This window comes from Fistularia commersonii, chromosome 1 (assembly GCF_037954325.1).
Source record: "Fistularia commersonii isolate RoL2024-O1a breed Wild chromosome 1, RoL_Fcom_v1.0, whole genome shotgun sequence".
Taxonomy (NCBI): Eukaryota; Metazoa; Chordata; class Actinopteri; order Syngnathiformes; family Fistulariidae; genus Fistularia; species Fistularia commersonii.
The window spans coordinates 22,315,929-22,340,044 of NC_141284.1; the positions used below are offsets into that span (position 1 = coordinate 22,315,929).

The 24,116-nt window shown below is 42.1% G+C and overlaps 2 protein-coding genes across 7 annotated transcripts; one reads left to right on the plus strand and one right to left on the minus strand.

Moving 5' to 3' along the window:
• The first annotated feature begins 115 nt into the window (after positions 1–115).
• ptpn21 (protein tyrosine phosphatase non-receptor type 21) lies at positions 116–16,162 on the plus strand. Of its 5 annotated transcripts, none has more exons than XM_086154918.1 (20): positions 116–199; positions 1,449–1,746; positions 2,777–2,946; positions 3,113–3,210; positions 4,356–4,423; positions 4,522–4,592; positions 5,334–5,421; positions 5,585–5,673; positions 6,117–6,204; positions 6,500–6,579; positions 6,699–6,806; positions 7,564–7,624; positions 7,776–7,857; positions 8,011–9,530; positions 10,165–10,305; positions 11,165–11,383; positions 11,567–11,695; positions 11,801–12,035; positions 12,556–12,716; positions 12,820–16,162. In XM_086154918.1, exons 2-20 carry the CDS (start codon positions 1,567–1,569, stop codon positions 12,946–12,948), a joined length of 3,717 nt encoding a protein of 1,238 aa, XP_086011044.1. In that variant the 5' UTR covers positions 116–199; positions 1,449–1,566; the 3' UTR covers positions 12,949–16,162. The 5 variants fall into 5 exon arrangements, with proteins under 5 accessions (XP_086011044.1, XP_086011052.1, XP_086011035.1 ...); XM_086154926.1 differs by having other exon boundaries at positions 143–217; XM_086154909.1 differs by lacking the exon at positions 116–199 and adding an exon at positions 354–542.
• On the minus strand, positions 15,564–23,513 carry tslig3b (tRNA splicing ligase complex subunit 3B). 2 transcript variants are annotated; one of them, XM_086154954.1, is made up of 8 exons: positions 23,356–23,513; positions 23,086–23,234; positions 19,313–19,426; positions 19,069–19,229; positions 18,685–18,765; positions 18,356–18,472; positions 17,624–17,791; positions 15,564–17,548 (listed from the first exon to the last, which is right to left on the minus strand). In XM_086154954.1, the coding sequence occupies exons 1-8, from the start codon at positions 23,391–23,393 to the stop codon at positions 17,249–17,251; spliced, it is 1,128 nt and encodes a 375-aa protein (XP_086011080.1). In that variant the 5' UTR covers positions 23,394–23,513; the 3' UTR covers positions 15,564–17,248. The 2 variants fall into 2 exon arrangements, with proteins under 2 accessions (XP_086011080.1, XP_086011089.1); XM_086154963.1 differs by lacking the exon at positions 23,086–23,234 and having other exon boundaries at positions 23,356–23,501.
• Between the last annotated feature and the right edge of the window lie 603 nt (positions 23,514–24,116).

The window sequence follows — 24,116 nt, forward strand, 5'->3', positions numbered from 1 at the left end:
TCAGTCCGCGCAAACGGTAAACACAGACGGGTCAGCGGACAGCAGTTCCAGGCAGCTGTCCCATTTCTGGCATTCTCCCCGCTCGGCATTCCAGCTGTCTGATGTCATGACTCCTAATACCTCCTAGTATCCATCCGCGACATGGGGACCGAGGATCATTCGGAATTCTCCACGAAAGGAATTAAAATCAACTACACGGGTTCGTATCTTTGCAAAGGTGAATTGGCTTTTCTTTGTTATCCCGGAGTTATATTTATAGTTGAAGACAGCATTTATGACTTTATAGATCCGCGGATGTAGACGGAATACACTTGTTGCTCTTCCAATCCCAGGAAGCGAAACACGCTTGGAACCTGAGCGAACTGTAGGACCAAGAGGCATGGAGGGTTATATTCTTTTTGATCCAGAAACAAACCAAAGGATAACAAACCGCCGTTAATTTAGCTCCGTGTGAAAACGACTGCCGTTAGTTCACCTCGGTGGCAGAAGCATCGGAGCGCAATCCTATTTGGAACTTTTAAACGGATTTCCGACGACTAACGGTAACGTCAAGTGTTTTTGCCCAAAATATTTACCGGCGACGTCAGCTTCCCAAGGGCATCGTCTATTTGCTGGAAGATTAGTTAGCAGGTTAGCCGAAAAGCTAATTTAGTTGTGGGTAATTATTGACGACAAGGGTATCGTGAGCAAACTAGCGAACTTGGAAAGCTACCCTTAATAGAGATACGCGTCGGGAGTGAACCTAGTTTGAGCTGCAGCAAAGTAAACATTAGCCGAAACGGTAATATTGCTAACGGTAAGTTCTGTAAGTTGATACGGTGGAGGTGCGAGGCAGCCGCGATCCTTCGGTCAATGGACTCTCCTCATGGTTCGATTTCAATCTGGTCGCTGTTGTCAATATTTGGATTCAGCCAATTGCTGGAAGGGAGTCGCTGAAACCACAGGAACAGAAGCCAAAACAAAACAGTTACGTTCTCAACCGTGGTCATCAGTAATCTGTTAAAACTTTGCTTGAAAGCTATTTATCCAATTTTTCTAACCCACGCTCCCTTTTACAGTTCATTTAATCAACGTAGCAGTTGATCTCAATATTTTATTGATTTATTTGTGACTATAACAGCTTTATTTAAAAACGACTAAACCATGGCTTAAAATGTAAACATAAGTTAGACAAGAAAAACTGAAATTAAAACATTAGAATGCATTATTTCAGATGAGAATGAGAAGACATCATAAAAGGAGCCGGTGATAAACAAAGGTCATTTTAAAATAGTGAAATGGATTACGTCACTTTAGATGTGTTGATCGAGGCTTAAATTACGTGCTACATATCGAAGTTATCTTGACTCATGTCCTTTGCTCTCATATATTATATGATATTATATCCTCTGTCATTTGTCTATTGTACTTTAATGCCTCTGACATATTTGTTCGCTGTCATCCCTCAGGTTTGCCTGTTTACAATGGTCCACATTGCTTTTTATACCCTGGTTCTCTTTGTGGAGTCAGCAAGTAGAATCCCCTCTCTACATTAAGTGAAAAGGCACTCTTGGTGAAGCGTAAAACATGCCATTGCCATTTGGCTTGAAACTCAAAAGGACTCGAAGGTATATCGTTTCAAGCAAGAGCTGTCTTGTCACTCGGATTCAGCAGCTCAATGGAGAGTTTGTTGAATTTACACTTTCAGTGGAAAGCACCGGGCAAGAATGTTTGGAGGCAGTTGCTCAGAGACTGGAGTTAAGAGAGGTATGACTGTGTTATCAGTTCCAAATACTGATTTTTCTTTTTGTGTAAGGTTTTAATGATTCATGACACTTTGTGTGTTATGTATTTTGGTCTTGTTCTTTCTTGTACAACTGAATAGATCAGTAGCAACAGTAAAATTAGTTTGTCTTTATTTAGATATGTAATTGACTGTTGTCTGCTGCTGTTACACAAGGTTCATATTTGTCATTTACAAAATACATTGATAAGTAACTGTTATGAAAGTAGTAAATATATCCACCCTGGATGTTGGTTGTGACTTATTCAGTGATGGTTTATCTTCAAAACTAAATTTTGACTACATCAACTGGAAAATTCATTAAAACAAGCGCAATACAGCTGCAGTATAGCTTTCTAGAAAAACTGTGTTTTCTCATACAACAAAAAGGTCTGGACTTTGCTCTGGTTAAAAATCAGATTTGTACATTAAAAAAACTGGACAATGTACTGAACAATTGTTTAGATAGATCCTTGCAATAAAATAAATTGTAGCTAATATGTTTGTATTTACCCAGCAAATTAATAACATTATGCATTTAGAATTTGCAGAAATTATAGCAATGCACATATTTATGTAACATTAAAATACATTTTCATGAAATGTTTGTTGCACTTTGATTAGTGGATAGTGGACATTTAACATGATAAAAAAAAATCATTAAATAACCTTAAAATAAGGTTACCCCAAGTTAAAAACAAGCAATCAACAAGTATCTCTAATGCTACCTATTGAGTTCGGTGTCAGTTAAAAGATAAGACTAGTCACACTTGCCTAATACAGGTTGATAAGCAAATTAATTTGAATGTTATTCAAACAGATGTACTGGCAAAGGAATTATCCTTTGAACAATATATTTTCGTTCACATTCAGGAGCTACCATCAAATTGTCACACTGCATGTTAATTGTGAACTAACCAACAGTTTTGTCACACCAACTTTTGCTTCAAATTAAAAATGCAGGCAGTTGAATCAAAATTTTCCCTCATCGCATTTGTTTTCTTCTCCTATTAGATCACATACTTTAGTCTATGGTACTTCAACAAACAGAACCAGCAAAGATGGATTGACTTGGAGAAGCCCCTAAAAAAGCAGCTAGACAAGTATGGACTGGAGCCAACTGTTTACTTTGGAGTTGTGTTTTACATACCTAGTGTCACCCAACTGCAACAGGAGATTACAAGGTACAGTTCCATCCTTATCAGCAAAGTTCTGTCCAACCAACAAATTACATTAAAAAATGTAGCTTCAAGAATACAATAATGTCTTATCCATTTCGATTTGAAATAATTACGTTTCGATTGTTCACACTATCAGTTGTCTGTACCAAATAGACTTGTTTCTTCACAGATATCAGTATTATCTACAATTGAAGAAGGATGTCCTGGAGGGCAAGATCTTATGCTCTTTAGAACAAGCTATCCGGCTAGCTAGCCTAGCGGTGCAAGGTAATATAATGTTAAGTACCAGTGTTGTGAATGGAACGTTAGTTTTCAAAGCGAATTTCCATTTACATCATTGTCTGCAGAATATTGCAAAGATGTGAGGCAATTGTAAATGACCCATATAAAATACATGGTTTAACACCCAATTACCTCTAAAACTTTGAAATTCAGTTGGAATGGAACTCATCATTTGGAGCAATCTTTGCTGGATGCTTGGTGTCTATCAATATTTCCACTAAACTGCATATTTCTTGGGCTTAGTGTGTTAAAAAAACACATTAGGCCTATCACTTTTCAAACCATAACCTGAAATTTTCCATCAGAAAATTTGTTAGAAATTAAAAGTTGTAATATTTATGATTACAATATAAATTTATTTTAGTAATGCCAGTGTTACAGGATAATCAAATGTTAAAACATATTTTCTGTGATTTAAGGATATGCTCCACACTTTATTTTCTCCCTATTTGGTCTTTATTAACTCACTTACATTTATTATGACGATTGCTGTCAATGACATTCGTCGCGACTGCAGTCAAAATTCAAAAGGCCCATAAATATGTTTCATGGGTTTATTGTGCGCCTGTATTTCCTCCTGCTTTTGCCTTGCCAGAAGAATCTTGAACACTGCTGGCAAAGTTATATCAGGCTCTGCAGCTTGCTGGCCTGGATTTTAGCATAGCAAAGCCACTGGGATCACTTACTGCTGCAGCCATGTTCAAATGACCTGTAATTTGTGCTGCAAAGAAACTCTTTGCAAGTCTTCAAAAAAATATTTTTTTGAATCTGTCATTGCTTAAATCATCATGCAACTATTGTGGCTTTATGTAGCCTAAGTTATCCTGCTTCTGTTATGTGTTCCTGACAGAGGCAGTTTAAAATAAAGGGCACTTGTAGCTACTGAGTATTTCTGATGCCTGGGAATACCCAACATAGTTGTGAGTGTTGCCAGCTAGAGCTGTAACCGTTTTGGACTTCAAATTGTTAGACACTGAAGTAATTTCTTTCAAAAACAATGGACTCTCCTTTGAAAATGAATCTATCTTGTCCTCTTACAGAGCACCATTCTGGAAATCTTGAATTAAATCGCACAAACCTCAGTATTAAATATTGAACAGCAATTGTCATTTTGTCTTGTTTGCCTGCAGCTGACTTTGGGGACTTCAACCGTTATGATTCACAGGAGTTCCTCCAGAAATTTGTGCTGTTTCCAATTGTAAGCACTTTCATTTGTATTCCTCAGTGAAATGGAAAAAAAGTTGTTGATGTGTTGTTTTCATTTGGTTCTTTTTTCTCATTTGTCTATCTTTGTAGGATGGGATTCAGGATGAACGAGCACTGGAAGAGGCCACGCAAAAAGTGGCTCTTCTTTATCAATCTTTCAGGTGAGATTATCTTCAAAATCACATCTTTATGTTCTGTGTGCACCGACAAACATTTCCCGTAATTATGGCTTCACAGTTATTCACGAAACTTGGACTAACAGAACATGTGTAAAGAAATCACCATTTAAATATTGGTGCGAATATAAAAAAAAACATTTTTCCTGAGTTCCATCATGAGCTTGCAAAGTTGCGAAACAGTTCCCCCTAATTTCTCACTTTTGAAACACTTTTTTCCCCAGAGACAGGGAGACTACAGAAGAACTATATAACTTGTAGAATCTCTCTATTTTTTGACAACAAATATTTGTTTGCATTGTACATTGAACTTTGTGTAGCAGAGTCTCTCATCTAATATTAAAAGAAGAGTATAGCAGTGAGAATATTTATGTAGGAAAGCTGTTTGCAAGGAATGTATTGGCTGAATCTTTGCTTTGATTTGAATTCATTAGAAACTAAGAAGTCATTTGCAGGTTATTTGAAGGCTGCCATGAGTACTGTTTGCTGATTCAGATCTGCTGATTAGTTGTTTGCCCGCTGCCATTTTACCTGGAGTAAGGTCCTGCCCATTATGGTCATGAACATCTTTTACGTGTATGTAGATATAACAGGCCTCAGACAGTATTGCATACTCAAATGTGATTATCTCAATCAAACTGTAAAACTCATAACACCTCTTTTGCTTGGCAGAGGTTTTTTCTTTTACACGAAAGTGTCTTTCTTATACATTTCTGTCTTTGTCAGGGGTTTACCAGCCCCGGAGGCAGAGATGCTGTACATGCAGGAGGTGGAGAAAATGGAAGGCTATGGTCAAGAAAGCTTTCAAGCCAAGGTAAGTCCAGCCAGCAAATCTCTTGCTGCTCAAATTGAAATTAAGCAATTTAAGAGTTTGATGTCATGAAATGCATCATGGTAAATTAAGATTTTGGGGTGTAAGTAAGTGTATTTTTATTTTTCTCTTTAATTTGAATTGCTTTTCATTTTCTTCTCAACAGGATAATACAGGCACAGATGTTACCCTTGGATCCTGCCTTGATGGCATCTTTGTAAAACATAAAAGTGGCAGACCTCTTCATCTATTTCGGTATGTCTAAAAGAAGTTCATTACATCAACATCTTCTCTGACAGTGTTTAATAGTCATCTACTTCCACGTATGTTGCACACACCTTTTTATTTAGCTCTCTTTGGAGTGATTTTTCTGAACCAAGAGATTCTGCCAGGATGGATTCAGTTTTGTGGACAATGACTCACCGCTTTTCCTAAAAGTTCTTATAACCTTAATGTGGCTGCAGAGAACATGAGTCAGGTTGTCTGCAATAGCTGATGTGAACTGTGAGAAATTTAGTTTTCAGTCCTCCGTCTGCTACATCCAAACTGAAAGGAAAGACAAGAGAAACAGATGCCCTCTGACTCTGTGTAGTTTTTATTGTTCAGTGTTTTCCTTATCCTCTTTAAAAATACCATGTGGTTAAAAATGTGACTCCTGACATCATTTTCCCCTTTTTTGACACTCAAATGGTTTGTAGGTGGAATGAAATTAACAACATGAGTCACAACAGATCCTTCTTTGCCCTGGAGCTTGCAAACAGAGAGGAGAGTGTTCAATTCCAGACCGTAAGCTTGTGTTTCCATTGCACCTACTCCTTACTACCCATCCACCGGGATATTGCAGTCACTTATTGGATTTAGCAAGATTGGAAATGTTCTTGGTGGTACAGTTTACTGGCAGCTAGTATTAACAATGCATCTGTGTTCATGTGGGCGGGGTTGGATGGTTGTCACTTATGTGTTGGTCATTATGTCACATACAAGCAAAAGAAAGTCAGCGTAGAGGTATTTGAGAGCATACTAGTGAAACACTGTGCTATTTGTCTCACCATTTGTCTTGTCTCATTTCCTTTTTGTGTAGGAAGACATGGAAACCTCTAAATATGTGTGTCGGATGTGTCTGGCAAGACTCAAGTTTTATAAGATTAACAAGAGTAGCCTGTAAGTGTTTTTTGATTATACGCGTACCTGGTTTCTTGTTTTGTTTTTTGTGTTTTCTTCCCTCTGCTCAGGCTCTTCTTTGATATAGCCTCACTTCTATCCTCATCCTCTCTCTTCAGAGAGGAATCTGACCCCCTGCCTTCTGAGGGCTTCCAGAAGTGCCTTCTCACTCTATCTTTTCCTCGTTTTCCAATGCTCTCTCGTCCTTCTCTACCGTCTAATAAGGGGTGAGCAACATGCAGCCACCACCTAGTTTGCTAAGACCCATCCTTTACTGGTTGTCTAACAAACAATGCAACTGGCTCCTTGTCCTGACATCCTTGAATTGTTGCTGTCCATTCCCGGTGATTGAATTAAAGAATATATTATATATTTGCCAGAGACAAAATAGCTTCAAATTGAAAAGCTATTGTCAGAGTCATATGAAATGAAAAGAAAGGTTTTAAAAATTTCCTTGCAACTTTATTCCTCTTGTGGACTCAAAGTACATCGCCCTAATTACATTTTGGAATTCTCTGCATTAAGTGACATCTGTGTCTGAGAATTTTCGGCATCTGGGTTTTGTCCTATATTTTTTCAAGTATATGGTGCTACATTTACACGTAACATGTAACATGTTCCGAAGCCAACTTGAATTGACCTCAACTACAAATGATTATTGGAATTTAAAATTTCTGTCTCTTTATTACCTTTTCAGCTAAGAGTTACATCTCCCGTTATGTTTGTCCAATGTTTATCCAGAGGCATGCAGTTTTGTTATACTTTCATGTTGCAAAATAGAGCGGTGAAGCAGACGATCATAAAACCTCAATAAATTTTGCATTAGCCCGATTCTTGTGGTCGGTTCTTAGTGTGCTCGCTGTGAATGTGCATTCAAAAAAGGCTCCTCAATAGTAAATGTCTTGCTAATTTATTTATTTCGAAATGTACGGTCTACCACAATGATCTTGCTTTTTGCCTGACACCTTTTACCATTCTCACCAGTCAAACCCAACCCACAGTTGTCAACCAAGTCAGAAGGAGATCCTCCACAAGAATATCTCTGGTAATTTCAGTTGCACCTTTTCTCATTTCTGATGAACCATAGTTAAAGGTCTGGCTTAAATTGGCTCTGCATGACCATTTTTGTTTTATGCTCATAGAAAGTATGTACATCACATGATCTGTAAGTTAATCACGGTCTTATCACTTTTCAGCCAAAGCCCCAGGGCTACATGATGCCCCCTCCACAAATGCATTACAATGGACATTTCACTGAGCCTTACACGTCATCACAAGGTAACCCCTGAAGGAAGACTTGCAATTGTAAACAGACGCCATGAAATAGCATTAGATGCAATGAAACTTGTGTTTTCTTTGATTTCTAGCTGTATGCTCAATATTTAAAAGATCATCCTGTTCAACTGGTTTTGTTCTTGTGCTCTTTCACAGACAACCTTTATATGAATAGTCAGAATGGATATTATTACCACTCCCAAACCAGCTTGGATTGCCCCCCATTGGAGTACAGCAGTGGGGGGCGTTTACGTAATGGCAGTGTATACAGCGCCCACAGCACCAGCTCTCTAACAAATCCCCAACACTATCTCCAGCCTTCGCCAATGTCTTCCAATCCTTCGATCACCAGTGATATCACCAGGCCGGACTATGTTCCCTCGCATCGTCATAGTGCTCTCATCCCACCTTCCTATAGAGCCACTCCTGATTATGAGACAGTTATGCGTCAAAAGAACCGAGGGGGTGGAATGGTTTTGTCTCAAGAGCACCGGCAGAGCCATTCCATGAGGAACTTAAACATCGGAAACTCGTACGCCTACAGCAGGCCTGACCCGCTCGTTTATAGTCAGCCAGAGATAAGGGGGGAGCACGGTGGAGCAGCACAACACCATCACTATCCCTTTAATTTGGGCTCCAGCTTCCATAGCCCATCTCCTTACCCTTATCCTACTGAAAGGAGGCCTGTGGTGGGGGCGGTCAGTGTCCCAGAGCTCACGAATGTCCAGTTGCAGCAGGCCCAGGAGTATCCAGTCCCAAACATAATGAGAACACACGTGTACCGGCCCCCGCCACCTTACCCGTATGCCCATCCCAGGCCTGCTAACAGCACACCTGACCTTTCACGTCACCTGTATGTCAGCAGTAGCAACCCGGACCTGATCATCACTCGCCGTGTGCATCATTCAGTCCAGACTTTCCAGGAGGACAGCTTGCCTGTGGCTCACTCCTTACAGGAGGTGTCTGAACCTCTTTTCAGTGGAGCTCCACATAGACACCCACAGCTTGCGCAGAAGCGTAATTCAATTGAGATTGCCGGACTGGCACATAGTCTTGAGGGGATGAGGTTTAAAGAGCGAACCATATCTTCTCCGGCTGAAGCAGCTACCCCACCACCCGTCATACACGGAGGCACCTCTCAGGGGTCCCAGCTCAATGTTTTCCTGGAACGTGCCAAAACTGAGGACAAAGATGATGTGAAGGAGGATGTTCACTATGGACACAAGAAATCGCTTTCTGATGCCACAATGCTGGTTCACAGTAGTGGTGAAGAAGAAGAATATGAGGATGATGCTGGACGTCATACACCACTTTCTCAAGATGCAATTGCATCAGTTGTGCCTGAGCAGCAGCCACAGCAGCACCATGCCTTTACATCTCTTTCAGCGCTGTCACATCAGCAGCAGACTCCTGTTGAGCCTCCTCCTGCATACCCAATAGGCTCCTCTCTAGATCCCTCTTTAACTGGCTCTTTGGCTTACAAAGTTCACTCCCTAATACATGAAAATGAGCCTCTTTACCTCCTGTCAGATATCCGACAGCCAAGGATCATGCCCTCCGTTTCAGAGGGAGACCTGAGTGGTCAGGCCAAGCAAAAGGCTAAAAAGGACTTCAAGAAGAGGCCTGTTTCTGATGTCCCACCTGGGAAGAAAACAGTTGAAGGTTTACCCCCTCTGGTAAGTCTTGTACCTAAATCTCATACTCACTGTAGCATGATCGTGGTTCTATAATTCCCTCCAGCCGATAATGTTTCACGTGACATCTGCAGTAATATTAAATTTGGATGTCATGTTTTAGAGAGATAGTGTGGAGGTGTTTGAGAGCATACTAGAGAAGTGCGCGCGATGGATTAGCCATTGTGGTCATTGTTGAATAAAAATATTGTTTCCAATATGAGTCGTTGCAGAGATGCATTTTAACACAAAAAAGTCATACACTAATGTCTCTCTCTCTAACACTTGTACAAGGAACAGTCATTGCCGATTTGATGTACTTAATTTGACAAGTTAATGAAACTAGCATTTGCTGGAATAGATTGTACAGAGATTTAAATCCCGTCAAGCGTTTTTACTTTTGTATTCATTTTGAAAGCCAAAGCGGTGGCTCACCAACCAGGCCCGAATAATACAGACACATTGAAAGAATGTTGACGGCCAATCTTGGCAAACTGGATAGGTGACATTCTTTCAGAGAGGACACCTTGTAATGGCTGCGCTGTCCCTCCCCCGTTGTCAACTTTCTCTCCGTCACTAAGCTTTCAGTACTTTTACCCTTGAAGTATCTCTTTCTCCGTCTACTCTGCTATACCAGGGCATGAAGAAAGGGGGAAGGTCAGAGGGGAAGAAGATGGGCCCTCTGAAGATGGCCCATCTTAATGGGCTGTCAGTGTCCAGACAGCTAATGCACAACGAGTTGAAGGATGAGCCAGAGAGAGCGTCCAATGACGAGAGGGTAGGGTGCTTCAGTTTCTTGTTTTGCCTGTTTTTTACCTTGAAAGATAAGGGCTTGTAAGGTAAATAAAAACAATGCTTCGGTGAGCTCCTCTATTCAATCTGAAATGTTTTTCATCTGAATAAAGAAAGGTGTGAATGAACTGTGATCAAACGAATCAATCATGGTATAACTATTACTGTTTTCTTTTGCCGAACACCCCAATCGTACTCGTTTGGTTGCCCAGAAACAGAGGTTTGGAGTGATACAGTTTTGCTCATATGCAGTTTTCGTAGATGGAACACAATCTGAACCTATGAGCTGACGCGCCTAACTTAAAAAAAACAAAAAACAAAGATCAGCTGTTTCAACATGCACTCAAATTCTCTTTCATTGTTCCAAGTTTTTTATTTGTATGTCGCATACAAACAAGACATGACAACCCCAATCATTAGACATCTATACTTTCCACATAAATTTACTGCAGTAAAAATGTTGCTTTTGAATAATTAAGTTATTGACAGAAAAATCTCACAGCGTTTCTCTGTGCTTCAGCATTTAGTTGACAACCTGTGTATTGTGTATCGTATTGTAAAGAACAGTTTCAAGAATGCCATCATGCAATCAAAAGGTTGTCTGTATCCTACTGTAACAGGTGTACACAATCACTGTTTACGGTTCACTTTGTCCTTAAGTGCTGAGCACAATATTACTGCAGGGAAATCAAAGTAATTGAACATTTCCTTTCCCTTTTACTGTTTTGTGTCATGGCTGATCCAGAACAAATATAGGGATATGAGATGCTACACCACACAGCTGTCACCTGACCTCTTTTGAGGCAGTGATATGGTAACTCTTGCCTTGTTGATCTGTATTTCAGTGTAAAGTGCTGGAGCAGCATATGGAAAGGGGCGAGCTGTTGAAGGAATACGAGAGTATCCCAAAGCGTCGCCCATCAGGGGAATGCACCACCGCCCAGCTGCCCGAGAGTGGAGACAAGAACCGTTTCCAAGATGTCCTGCCTTATGATGACACCCGCGTGGAGCTTGTTCCCACAAAAGAGAACAACACAGGCTACATCAATGCATCGCACGTTAAAGTAAGTTCGACTATCGCCTTATTAACCATTTTTCTTCACGTTAAAAGCAAAGACCCCCCTCCCCCCCAAAAAAGGGTGTCTTCATGAAGAAATTACCCCAAATCATCCATGAGATTGGCAAGAAATTAGCTCAATTATCTCTTCTTGAGTGATAATTTCAAAAGATCAACTTTGTGTTCACAGATAATTGTAGGTGGACAGGAGTGGAGCTACATCGCCACGCAGGGTCCGCTTTCCAATACATGCCAGGACTTCTGGCAGATGGTGTGGGAACAGGGGGTCTCCATCATTGCTATGGTCACTGCTGAAGAGGTGAGTGGATGTCTAAAGACTCATTAAAATAAATGAATGAATGAATGAATAAATAAATAAATAAAATAATCTGTGTTGATTCCCGTGTGTCACTCGTTATTCCAGGAGAGTGGCAGAGAAAAGAGTTTCCGATACTGGCCCCGTCTCGGATCACGGCATAACACGGTAACGTACGGGCGCTTTAAGATAACCACGCGGTTCCGCACAGAGTCCGGCTGCTACGCCACCACCGGGCTGAAAATAAAACACCTGCTGACCGGTCAAGAAAGAACTGTATGGCACCTGCAGTACACAGACTGGCCCGACCACGGCTGCCCGGAGGACTTCAAGGGCTTTCTCAGTGAGTTGGACCTCAGGCTTCACCTGACACCACTTATTTCACAGCACAAAATGTAGCCTGCTATTAAACATACCCTGACAATTTATTTAAGGATCATTATGTAAAATTCTGTCATCAAGAGCAATATAATTACTCTGAGGAAATATTCAAAGCACTAGTCATTTTTGTACGTTAAGTTCCAAATTGAATCACTGAAAAATGTATTTTTTAACTGGTGAATTGTCTGTAAAAACACAGCTGAAAAAGAAAGGTATCACTTCAGTGCCACATCATATAAAATTACATGTAAGCCTGAACTTGATTATCCTTCTTATTATTTCTTTGCCTAACGTTATCAGTCAGCCACTTTCCCTACTCCGAATAAAACATTTCACCCCCTGACATAAAGGTATATCAATAGTAGTGTCCAGCAGGGTACCTGACTTTTTTTGATTTTTTGATCTGTTAGGTTTCTTTGCCAAGTTTTGGTACTCTTGCCGTTATGGACTGGCTTACCTCTATGTTGTGCTTTAATCCAAAGCTTACCTGGAAGAAATTCAGTCAGTGCGGAGACACACGAACAGCATTAGTGACCCAAAGACGACCGTTCCACCTGTCCTCGTCCACTGCAGTGCCGGGGTGGGACGGACCGGAGTGGTCATCCTCTCTGAGGTCATGATAGCCTGTCTGGAGCACAATGAGGTCATCCTGTTTTAAATTGCTGAAGTTGTTCACTCACTGTATCTCATTCCACTCTTTTTCTGTGAAAGATGGTGTACTCACAATTGAAGTGTGTGTCTTTCAGATGTTGGACGTCAGAACCGTCCTGTCAAAGCTGCGCGATCAGAGGATGTTGATGGTTCAGACCTTGTCCCAGTACACCTTCATCTACAAGGTCCTCATCCAGTACCTCCGCAACTCCAGGCTCATCTGAGCCCGGCTCATCTCCATTCCCCCAGACCTGCCAACCTGTGCGCATCCTCAAGTAGCAGCTCTGCGTTTAGGCTTCATGATAAGCCCTCCCAGTTTGTCGCGCTACAGTGCACTCATCCCTGGTGCCATCAGGGGCGTTAGAAGTCAACGGACACGAGCAGCTTCTAGAAAAGGAAAATAGTCAGATGAGAAATTGGACCAATCAGGCTTCCTCATTCATTAACCAAGAGCCACAAATCAGCAACAGTGCCATGTTGACTTTGTCTTTCAATCCTCACCACCCCACTGCTTTTCTGTGACTCTTGCCTCAGTTCCTTGGCAAAGGGGGACCAGAGAGAGTGGGTAAGTGGTATAATGTTATTCTTTGCATAACCTCATGTTTATGTTTGTAAGCCCTGTCGCATGGCAACTATGCAACTTACTGCTGGTAATTTCAAGTATCGCTATCAAATCCACATGAGACGAATTAATGGCCCGAGCGAAAGGACCCAGAGCATGTTCGCAATTTTTGAAAAATACCAGCAATTAGCAGTGCTTAAAAAAAAACAAAACACACAGAGCAGCAGCAGCAGCAGCCATGAAATATAAATGGCAGTACGCAACTTAAAAAGAACAAAAATAAAGTACAAGCTGCTCCACTTCAGACAAGTCTAGCTGTGTTTGGAGAGTGTCCCTGGAGTCCTCTCTGGTCTCCTGACACACAGATGCAATCTTGACCTGGTCCTGCCTGGCAGCTTCCAGAGGAAGAGTTGGGGGTACAATGGGTTCCCATTAGACTCCTTCAGAAGGCTTATTGAAGTGAACTACTGTTTCATGAGTTCCTACAATATTTATTTAAGGAACATCAGGCTGTTTTATCTATTTGGACAAAACGTTTAGAGCGTTACTGTTCTGCCTCCTGCTCAGTGTTCAGGTGTGTCAGAGTAATATCAGGCTTCCAGGATAATTTATAATCATCCCAAATTTTCAATGGCACCAGGTGGCTACGCAATTCCTTTGTTCCAGGTTAGCAGGTCTGCATTCCCTCAATACTCACCGGCCTACCGGAGACATGGACAGTGGACTTTCAGGTTTGTGCCAAAATGCCGGAGACAAGGTGCGGCCGTTTAGTCTGGTCGGGGTGGGGGTGCTCCTGTGGGTGTTAGACGGACCCTGCGCTGGCCGAGCATCAAATCAAGCCAGGCCGGTGGAAAGACGGCCCCTGCGTAATTCTGGAGCATGAAGATTTGGGAACTGACTCCAAACAGTATTATTTGTATTATTTACATTTATTTTTGCTTAATGAAGCCCAGCACTTTCACAGTACTTTGCTGTACATAATGAACCAATGTTATGCTGCATTTAAACAATCTATTAAGATTATATATCAGAGAAGATGATGTATTTTCATAAGACTAAGGTGACTTTTTTTTTTTCAAGTTGATTGGATTTTAGTGGTGGCTTAAAGAACCAGAAAATGTGTGAAATTGTCTGAAATGAAGGTGTTAATAGAGTTCAAATGTTTAAGATTTTAGATTTTTTGGTTTGACCTCATGAGGTTCTACCTTAAGTTTACATGCAGACAATATCCTTTACACTGAAACTAGTGAGTCACCTGTTCTCCCTTCACGTACATCTGCTAAATGCTGCCCACTCAGCAAACATCACACAGGACAAGAATGAGGGTCCTACACAAATCTGAGTCACATCTGTGTGTATCCTGATCCTCCTCACAAGATTGATGGGTGACAAACACGGGATTGTTGTGGAGGAGGAATTTATCCCTCAGGTTTAAAAATCATTTTGGGTGGATGAATAAAGAAGACTGGAGGGTTTTAGTTTGAGAGGGAAGCAAATTGACCGTAGAAACTCATAATTTTTTAAAATGCAACCTGTTGAATAGCTGAGGGATGTGATTTAGCAAAGAATCATACAGCAATTTTTTTCTAGAATTCCCTAACCTTTAATAAGAAAAGTCAGCTTTTCATTCTGTCCTTGTGTGAATGTGTCCACAATAACAAAGCGGAATGTGAGGAATTCTTAAGTGAGAACTGACTGGAAATGTGGAAATCTACAAAACAGGTGGACATTTTTCCGATTTCTTAAAAGTAGCAAAACAGAACTGACGACTTTAGGTATAAATGTGCCAAACGTGTCGGAATAGTTGTCAAATTTTGTTTATAGTGCTCCAATTCACAAGTCCTATCAGGACACCAGACTAAAAGTTAAAAATTTAGAAAAGCGGAAAAAATAGTTGCCATTGACCTCAAAATATTGAAATATACTTATCAATGTAATTCTGGGATCAACCCAAATATTTCATTTTGGTAAAATTCAATTGGAGATGCTTGATAGGATCATTGGTCGCCGACACAAAACAGCAAACCTCTCAGCATCTGGAGATACAGAAATGTTTTTTCCTCACAACTTAGTTATTCCCCTCGTGAGTTTGCAGCTCGCAGCAGGGATACGTACCCAAATGCTCAATCGGTCTCGGGTGCAGGGCCCGTTTGCGTGGAGCAAGTTGTAAGAACCTCTCCAGGGAAATTAGGTCACTTGACATGATTCACATGGAGGCGCCAGCTCTGAGCGGTGCGCATGTGTTCACGCCACCTCAGGAGGCCGCAGTGCCGGTGAGGGAAAAGCCGGCTCCAGTTTCATCCCGCTGGCTGCCACCTTGGTCAGAAAAGTCCCTCTGCGCTGACACTACAGTTACAAACTATTAATGACCACTTGCAGTCGCATTTAAACAGAGGCTCTCGGCAGGTTAGGTCCATTTCCTGCTACCGACACAGGTTGTCCTCAGAGCTCGGTTGTCGGGGTCACCGAGTCAGAGGGGACGGTGACAAAGAGCAGGACATCTTTTCTTTGGTGATTCATTTGCTTTTCCTGATTGTTTTCATTGATTAGTTTTGCTTTTAAGGTACAAAGGCAGATGAAACAGGATGAGAGTTTGAACTGGATATTTTTTTAAAGCCCTTTTTCATTTGCTTTGGATTTTCAAATGCTGATTGAGTCTTAGATTTTTTTTGGCAACTTAGAAGTGTTTTTTGTCCATGTATCGGTTTGTTGTTGATAATGTACACAATGTAAGGTTCTTGGAAGGAACATCGGTTATTGTACAAACCCTGTATAAACTGTATCTATTGTGCAAAATGGGTTTTACTGCTGTAAAAAAAGTGTAGAAAACCTTTTTTGACAAGAATAAATATTTGTAAATATTTTTTCCTCCCACAGCCACAGCATCTTCACTGGTTAATTTAACAAATCAAAAGCCGTGATCCAAACCAATGAAAGAGATTTTTTGAATATCTTTTATGACACATTCAGAGTGAAGTGAACATGAGGCAGAGGCGTACATAAAAAGGGTATAAAAAAAACAACAACATGACATTTCCTTCGAAGCAGGTGAAACTTGAGAGTCACAAATAAATAATAGATCGTAAATCACTTAACGGTCAGGGAGCTGTTTCAGTCGACGGATTCATATTAATGAACAGTGTCCTTCAAATTATTAAATTCCTCTCCTTTTCAGGTGTAGTGTCTACCTTATTGGAACAGAAATGGTCAAAGCATCTTAAAAGGGAATTAAAGAAGAAAAATAGAAAGTCAAATTAGTTTGTATTCTCTGATATATTAAACAGGCAGAGGACTGAGGCTCTTTGTCTGACTGTTTTTTTTTTGGGGGGGGGCTGCTTTTCCCAAAGTGGATTCAAGAAATCTCCGTTAAATCTAGTATAACACAAATTTGTCCAGATTAATTTGTCCATGTATTTTGTGGCCCAACAGAGACGTGCTTCTGTTGTGATATCTGAGGATTGGGGCTCTGAAGACAACCTAATCACCTCAGAGATGATCAATGCCTGATACCTTGACTGGAAGACTGGTGATTCTTTACACAATCAAAAGGAAAACGTGGCAAAATGGTGGATGACGTCTGCTGCTCAAGGCTGAAAGTGACAACTTCCAGTTTGGCGTGTGCCAACCAAAGCCAAAGAGACAAGAGAAACAACACACTTATAGACGTAACACTACCGGGATCTCTAGAGGTGTGATAAAGTAAAATAAAAAAACACAAAAATGTCTAACAGAAGTGTGTTTTAACTTTTCTCTTAATTTTTTTTTCCCAAGTAAACTATATGCTTAATATAGTACAATATATAATAAACTAAATGCAAACTTGTAAAGAATTAAGGCTTTTTTCACTTAAAACATGATGAGGGATATTTCAAATTAAAAAAAAAAAAAAAAAGAAAATCCTCAGTCCAAAATCTATGAATCCATCCTAAACACTGCAGTTTATAAAACTGGAAGGTTAAAAATCAATACCGGTATCGTCCTCGCTTCCCTCCGTGTCCACTGTGTTCTCCTTGGTTCCAGCCACTGCCACTCCAGCCTCCTCCTCTTCCTCCGCCCCCTCCCCAACCTCGGCCACCACCCACCCAGCCTCCTCTTCCATGTCCCCAGCCTCCTCCTCCTCCTCCTCCTCCTCCTCCTCCTTGACCCCATCCGCCGCCCCGTCCTCCTCCATCTTTCCTCTCCTTCCAAGGGGGCATCTCGGGAGGCGGCACGTCCATCTCCCCGGGCCGTCCTCCTCGGTCCGGTACCCTCCCCATTTGGACCTGGTCATAAACGAGAGGCTGTGTCGGCGGTTCCCCTCCGAAGATGCCAGATGAGAAGGGAAGGAACCTCGGTACCTTGTTGATGGCGCACGTTGTCTTCTCTCGGCTGGAGCCGCTGCTGGTCTTCACCACGTTGCAGATGTCCTCTCTGGCCGCCAGGAGCGCTGCCACGTCAACAGCAGACTGGGGCTTCAGAGCGTGCCTATGGGGCTGATAGGCCCGCGCCATGCGGTCCACCCTCACCTGGCGAAGCCCAGACGGACAGGAGGGAAATGAGCTGCTTCTTGAAGATGAATTATTTTGCCCAGGGGAGAAGACAAAGTGATGGAAGTCCTAAAATGATTCTACGAAACCCTAATTTAAGTCATCTGACTTTGCAATGAAACCGTCAGATTTACAAAGAAGGGGTCTTTTCAGCTGCGTCTTTATGTTGCCGTGCGTGCACTAATTCCAACACATTCTTGCACCCACTGGAAGTGAACAGTGGCGCAAACCGCCCACCAGAGATGGAAGGACTTTGTGATTGTGTTGAAGTTGAAAAACTGGCTGTAAAAATCAAACCCCCGGACTTAAAAAACAAAACAAAAAAAAAACCATCAAAATCTCATCTCTACACATTAACACCTACTTGTAAAGATAAGTCATGTCCTGCTGGGAGTGTAGAAAACAAGCTGATCACTTATTTGACATTTTGAAACATTATGAAACCGAAGTCGTTGACACAAACGCAGGTATTGGTATCTGCAGATCTACAGCAGGCAGGTTGATTCCCCGGTGAACCAGAAGGTGACGGGTGTGTGAACCTGCCTTGGCTCTATCTGACCATCCAAATGACTGAATGGTGACGTCCAGGCGCTTGATCAGCATCCGCCGCCGGCACTCGTACTCTGAGGAGAGGGCTGCGTTCATGTCGCGCAGCTTCTCCTTTGAAGCCAAACACAGCGTCAGGAGATTTCAGCCGAATATTTCACAACTTTACAAAATACCAGCTGTCATTGGGATGAGATACAGGGCGTCGGTGCAAACCACCGTGCCGCCTTTTCAAAGCATTGGTTTTGTTTAATAAAATCTCTGACACATTTGCTGGAACACAACTTTTCACTTGCAGGTTTTTACTTCCGATTTTCATCACCTACCCACTGCTCAGCGCTCAGGGGCTTCTTCAGAACTGGGTCTCCGACTTTGCCATTTGGGAGACCTTTAAGTAGCTCAGTAACCTAAAACAACAACAACAACAAAAAAACACATCGGTGTGAGGCCCAACACATATGGATACATTTTCAAGTGACACACACTTGTCATTGGGAGAGAGGTAATTTTGAGGGACAAATATCTTTAACATCATTCAAAAGAATACACAGTTAAGAACTAAAGAGCTGGAGCCAAAGCAAGATGGTTGTCAGGGTTAATAATGATAAAGAGTTTTTTGCAAGATGATATAGTAATATTTTTTGTACCATAAAAAATGCAACATTACACATGAGACGGTTATCAGCAGAGCCAGAATCAAACACACCCACCTTTTCTTGTATGTTACAGAAAACCTCTGCTGCATCCTGTCCTTCTAACTGCAGTGTGTTGCAGATGTTCAGCAGCTCCTGATGCTCCAAACTCCGGTCTCCTCTTTTTCCCCGCCGACTCCTCAGGATCTGAGCCGCCTGAAGCTCTGAGCTCAGGAATACTGAGAGGAAAATGGAGCGTTCAGCATTAAAAATCCCCCGTGTCCCCCGCCGGCAAATGAGCTGGGCATGCTCGAGAACATACGGACAAACTTCAGGCGGTCCTTCTTATCTCCCTTGACGATTCCTGACACATCGTAGGGGCTACACAGGTCCTTCAGCAGACTGCTCATGTCCTCCTGCAGGCTGTCCACATCCTCTGTGGAGACACACACTGGCAAGTAAGGGGAAGTGAAGGGAGGAGCACCACATTTGGGAACAAAATAAAATAAAGTTAAATGACTTTCTTGTCGAAGAAGAAGCACAAGAAGAAGAGGAGGAGTGCGTGTTCGGAAGCAGAGAGAGAGGAAGAAAGGAAAGAGCCGGGGACTGAGAGTAGGGACTTTGAATATTGGGACTATGACAGGAAAAGGTAGAGGGTTGGTCGACATGATGCAGAGAAGGAAGGTGGATATACTTTGTGTCCAGGAGACCAGGTGGGAAGGTAGTAAGGCTAGAAGCTTAGGAGCAGGCTATAAGTTGTACTATCATGGTAATGACAGGAAGAGAAATGGAGTTATCTTGAAGAAGGAGTTTGTTCGGAACGTCCTAGAGGTGAAAAGAATGTCAGATAGACTTATGAGTCTGAAACTGGAAATTGAAGGTGTGATGCTCAATGTTGTTAGTGGCTATGCCCCGCAGGTGGGATGTGAATCTGAAGAGAGAGAAGTTCTGGAATGAGTTAGATGAAGTGATGCAGAATATTCCCAGAAATGAGAGAGTGATAATTGGTGCAGACTTCAATGGACATGTTGGTGAAGGCAATAGAGGGGATGAAGAAGTGATGAGCAGATTTGGTATCCAGGATAGGAATGCAGAGGGACAGATGGTGGTAGATTTTGCAAAAAGGATGGAAATGGCTGTAGTGAACACCTTTTCCCAGAAAAAACAGGAACATAGGGTAACTTATAAGAGCGGAGGTAGGAGCACGCAGGTAGACTACATCTTGTATAGACGAGGTAACCTGAAAGAGATCAGTGACTGCAAAGTAGTTGTAGGTGAGAGTGTAGCCAGACAGCATAGAATGGTGGTTTGTAGGATGACTCTGGTGACAAGGAAGATGAAGAGGACAAAGGCAGAGCAGAGGACAAAGTGGTGGAAGCTGAAAAGGGAGGAGTGTTGCATGATTTTCAGGAAGGAGTTGAGAAAGGGTCTAGGTGGTCAGGGTGAGCTTCCTGGAGTCCAGGGAGATTTGGCGAAAGGTAAAGATAGAGGTAGCAAAGGCAAAACAAAGAGCGTACGATGACTTGTATGCTCGGTTGGATAGTAAGGAGGGTGAGAATGATCTATACAGGTTGGCGAAACAGAGAGATAAAGATGGAAAGGATGTACAACAGGTCCGGGTGATTAAGGACAAAGAGGGAAATGTATTGACTGATGCTAGAAGAGTGATGGGAAGATGGAAAGAGTACTTTGAAGAGCTGATGAATGTGGAAAATGAAAGAGAGGCAAGGGTAGAAGAGGGGACTATTGTAGACCACAAAGTAGCACAAATTAGTAAAAGTGAAGTGAGGAAGGCATTGAAGAGGATGAAGAGTGGAAAAGCAGTTGGTCCTGATGATATACCTGTGGAGGTGTGGAAGTGTCTAGCTGAGGCAGCGGTAGATTTTCTGACTAGATTATTCAACAGGATCTTAGAGAGTGAGAAGATGCCTGAAGAATGGAGACAAAGTGTGATGGTGCCTATTTTTAAGAATAAAGGGAATGTACAGAATTGTGGCAACTATAGAGGGATAAAGTTGATGAGCCATACAATGAAGTTATGGGAAAGAGTAGTGGAAACTAGACTGAGAGCAGAAGTCAGCATTTGTGAACAGCAGTATGGCTTCATGCCTAGGAAGAGTACTGCAGATGCTATTTTGTTGAGAATGCTAATAGAAAAGCACAGAGAAGGCCAGAGAGAGCTGCATTGTGTTTTTGTAGACCTAGAAAAAGCATATGACAGGGGGCCAAGAGAGGAGCTCTGGTATTGTATGAGGAAGTCTGGAGTGGCAGAGAAGTATGTTAGACTGGTGCAGGACATGTATGCTAGCTGTGAGACACTGGCACGGTGTGCTGTAGGGGTAACAGAGAAGTTCAAGGTGGAGATGGGACTCCATCAGGGATAAGCTCTGAGCCCCTTCCTGTTCGCAATGGTGATGGACAGGCTGACAGATGAGGTTAGACAGGAATCCCCATGGACCATGATGTTTGCGGATGACATTGAGATCTTTAGTGAGAGCAGACAACAGGTAGCGGAAAATCTAGAGAGGTGGAGGTATGCTCTGGAAAGGAGAGGAATGAAAGTTAGTTGCAGCAAGACAGAATATATGTGTGTGAATGACAGGGACTCGGGTGGAACGGTGAGGCTACACGGAGTGGAGATCAAGAAGCTGGAAGATTTCAGGTACTTAGGGTCAACAGAGCAACGGAGAGTGTGGAAAAGAGGTGAAGAGACGGGTCCAAGCAGGTTGGAATGGGTGGAGAAAAGTGTCAGGGGTACTATGTGATAGAAGACTTTCAGCCAGAATAAAAGGAAAGCTGTACAAGACAGTGGTGAGACCAACGATGATGTATGGACTAGAAACTGTTACAATGACCAAAGGACAGCAGGCAGAATTCGAGGTTGCAGAGATGAAGATGTTGAGGTTCTCTTTGGGAGTGACCAGGATGGATAGGATCAGGAATGAGTCTATCAGAGGAACACCACATGTTAGATTTGGAGAGAAGGTCAGAGAAGCCAGACTGAGATGGTTCGGTCATGTACAGAGGAGGGATAGAGAATATATTGGTAGACGGATGCTGGAATTGGAACTGCCAGGCAAGAGGTCTCGAGGAAGACCAAAGAGAAGATTTATGGACGTAGTGAGAGGATATGAAGGTAGTTTGTGTGAGAGAGGAGGATACAGAGAATAGGGTTAGATGGAGAAAGTTGACTCACTGTGGCGACCCCTGACGGGAGAAGCAGAAAGAAAGAAAAAGAAGAAGAAGAAGACGAAATGACTTTCATGTTTTGCTTTGTTTGATTTTTTTTTGGTTTACTTTAAGGACATTTCTTGGCTACTGATAGGCAATTTCTATCTTTACCTATCTCTTGCACATAACAGCCAATTTAGTTACCCATTATAAGGCCAGAAGAGTACAATTCTGCACTTTACAACAAACACAGCCAGTGCTACACTGAACTTCATATCACTTAAGTCTTTTTAAATTATCTGCATACAATCTGCATGTACATTGTGTGACTTGCACGCTCTAAACCCACCAATGATGTTTACATTCCGGGAACTGCTTGCATTTTCCTGTACTACTAGATCGGGTTACAGCTGGTTGTTTATTACTATTATTATTACTTATTTATCAATACTAATACACGTTTCTAGACTGTATATATGACATTAAACACTTCGGATCTTATTTGGGGGATTTCAATGAGCACATTTGCCGTTAAAAAAACAGAAATATATTAACAAAGTATTAGTACAGTTCTATCAGAGGGACGGCACATGTTCGATGTTTTGGAGAGAAGGTCAGAGAAGCCAGACTGAGATGGTTCGGTCATGTACAGAGGAGGGATAGAGAATATATTGGTAGACGGATGCTGGAATTGGAGCTGCCGGGCAAGAGGTCTCGAGGAAGACCAAAGAGAAGATTTATGGACGTAGTGAGAGAGGATATGAAGGTAGTTGGTGTGAGAGAGGAAGGTACAGAGAATAGGGTTAGATGGAGAAAGTTGACTCGCTGTGGCGACCCCTGACAGAAAAGCCGAAAGAAGAAGAAGAAGAAGAAGAAGTACAGTTCATGGCACTCGTGCTCAAATGGCATTATCAGGTCGCTGACCCGAGCCGGGATGGACGCTCTCCTCCGGGTCACTTAGCGGCTCCAGCCTGCTCAACAGCCAGCGACAAAGCCCGGCGTACTCCGCCGAGGACAGGCCTCCCTCTGCGGCTTCGAGCAGCGCATTTTCACCTTTCAGCGGACCGTCGTAGCTGCGAGTTCGTCGCAAGAGGAGAAGGAGGGGGGAAGAAAGCGCAGAAGCAACATCACGCCGTTAGCTATTTGAAACGCGCAACCGAGCAGAACGACGGAGGAAAACACGGGTGAACTCACCCGAGCTGCTCCAGAGAGTCCAAAATATCACACTCCATCGTTCAATCCGCGCGGAACCTCTTAAAACATGGCCAGGTTTCTGCGGGAGCCGCGTTTTCCGACGGATTCACGTTCATTCATTAAACTAGCAAGCGTTTGGCTTCCCCCTGCCGACATGCTGTTCCGGCAGTGAAAGACTTCCGACTTCCAACTTCCGTTCCGCAACAAAGGTTCCGCTCACCGGAAGTTGATTGCAGCTGCACCCGAAGCGAGTGAATGGCCAAAAATATCTTTAAAAAAACATCTAAACAAGTAGTCATATAAAAGAAACTCTCATGTCATGGTTCTGAATTATTTTCCAGTAATTATTTTACCATTGAAAAGTATCACTGCAATTAAGTCTTCACGAATTGAAGTATTAACACCACATTACAACACATTCCCTTCCGTTCAGTGCTTCTTTTGTAAATATACCAGGATGCAGATTAATGTCTGTATACTTTATCATGAACACATGAAAATGACTTAATTTAACGTTATTGCAAAAATGAGCATCACCTTACATAGAAATACTTTAACTTCCTTGGTCTGCATGAGACTGAAAAAGTACAAGATGACAACTGATGATGTCAAGCGAATTTCTATGAAATAACTCCCAATGTATAATACACAGAGCCCGTACTATGAAATAATTATATTAGATATTTAGCAGTTATTTAACTATTTCTTCTTCTTAATTGTTACACTGACTTGTATTACAATTAAACATGGGAAATCATGAA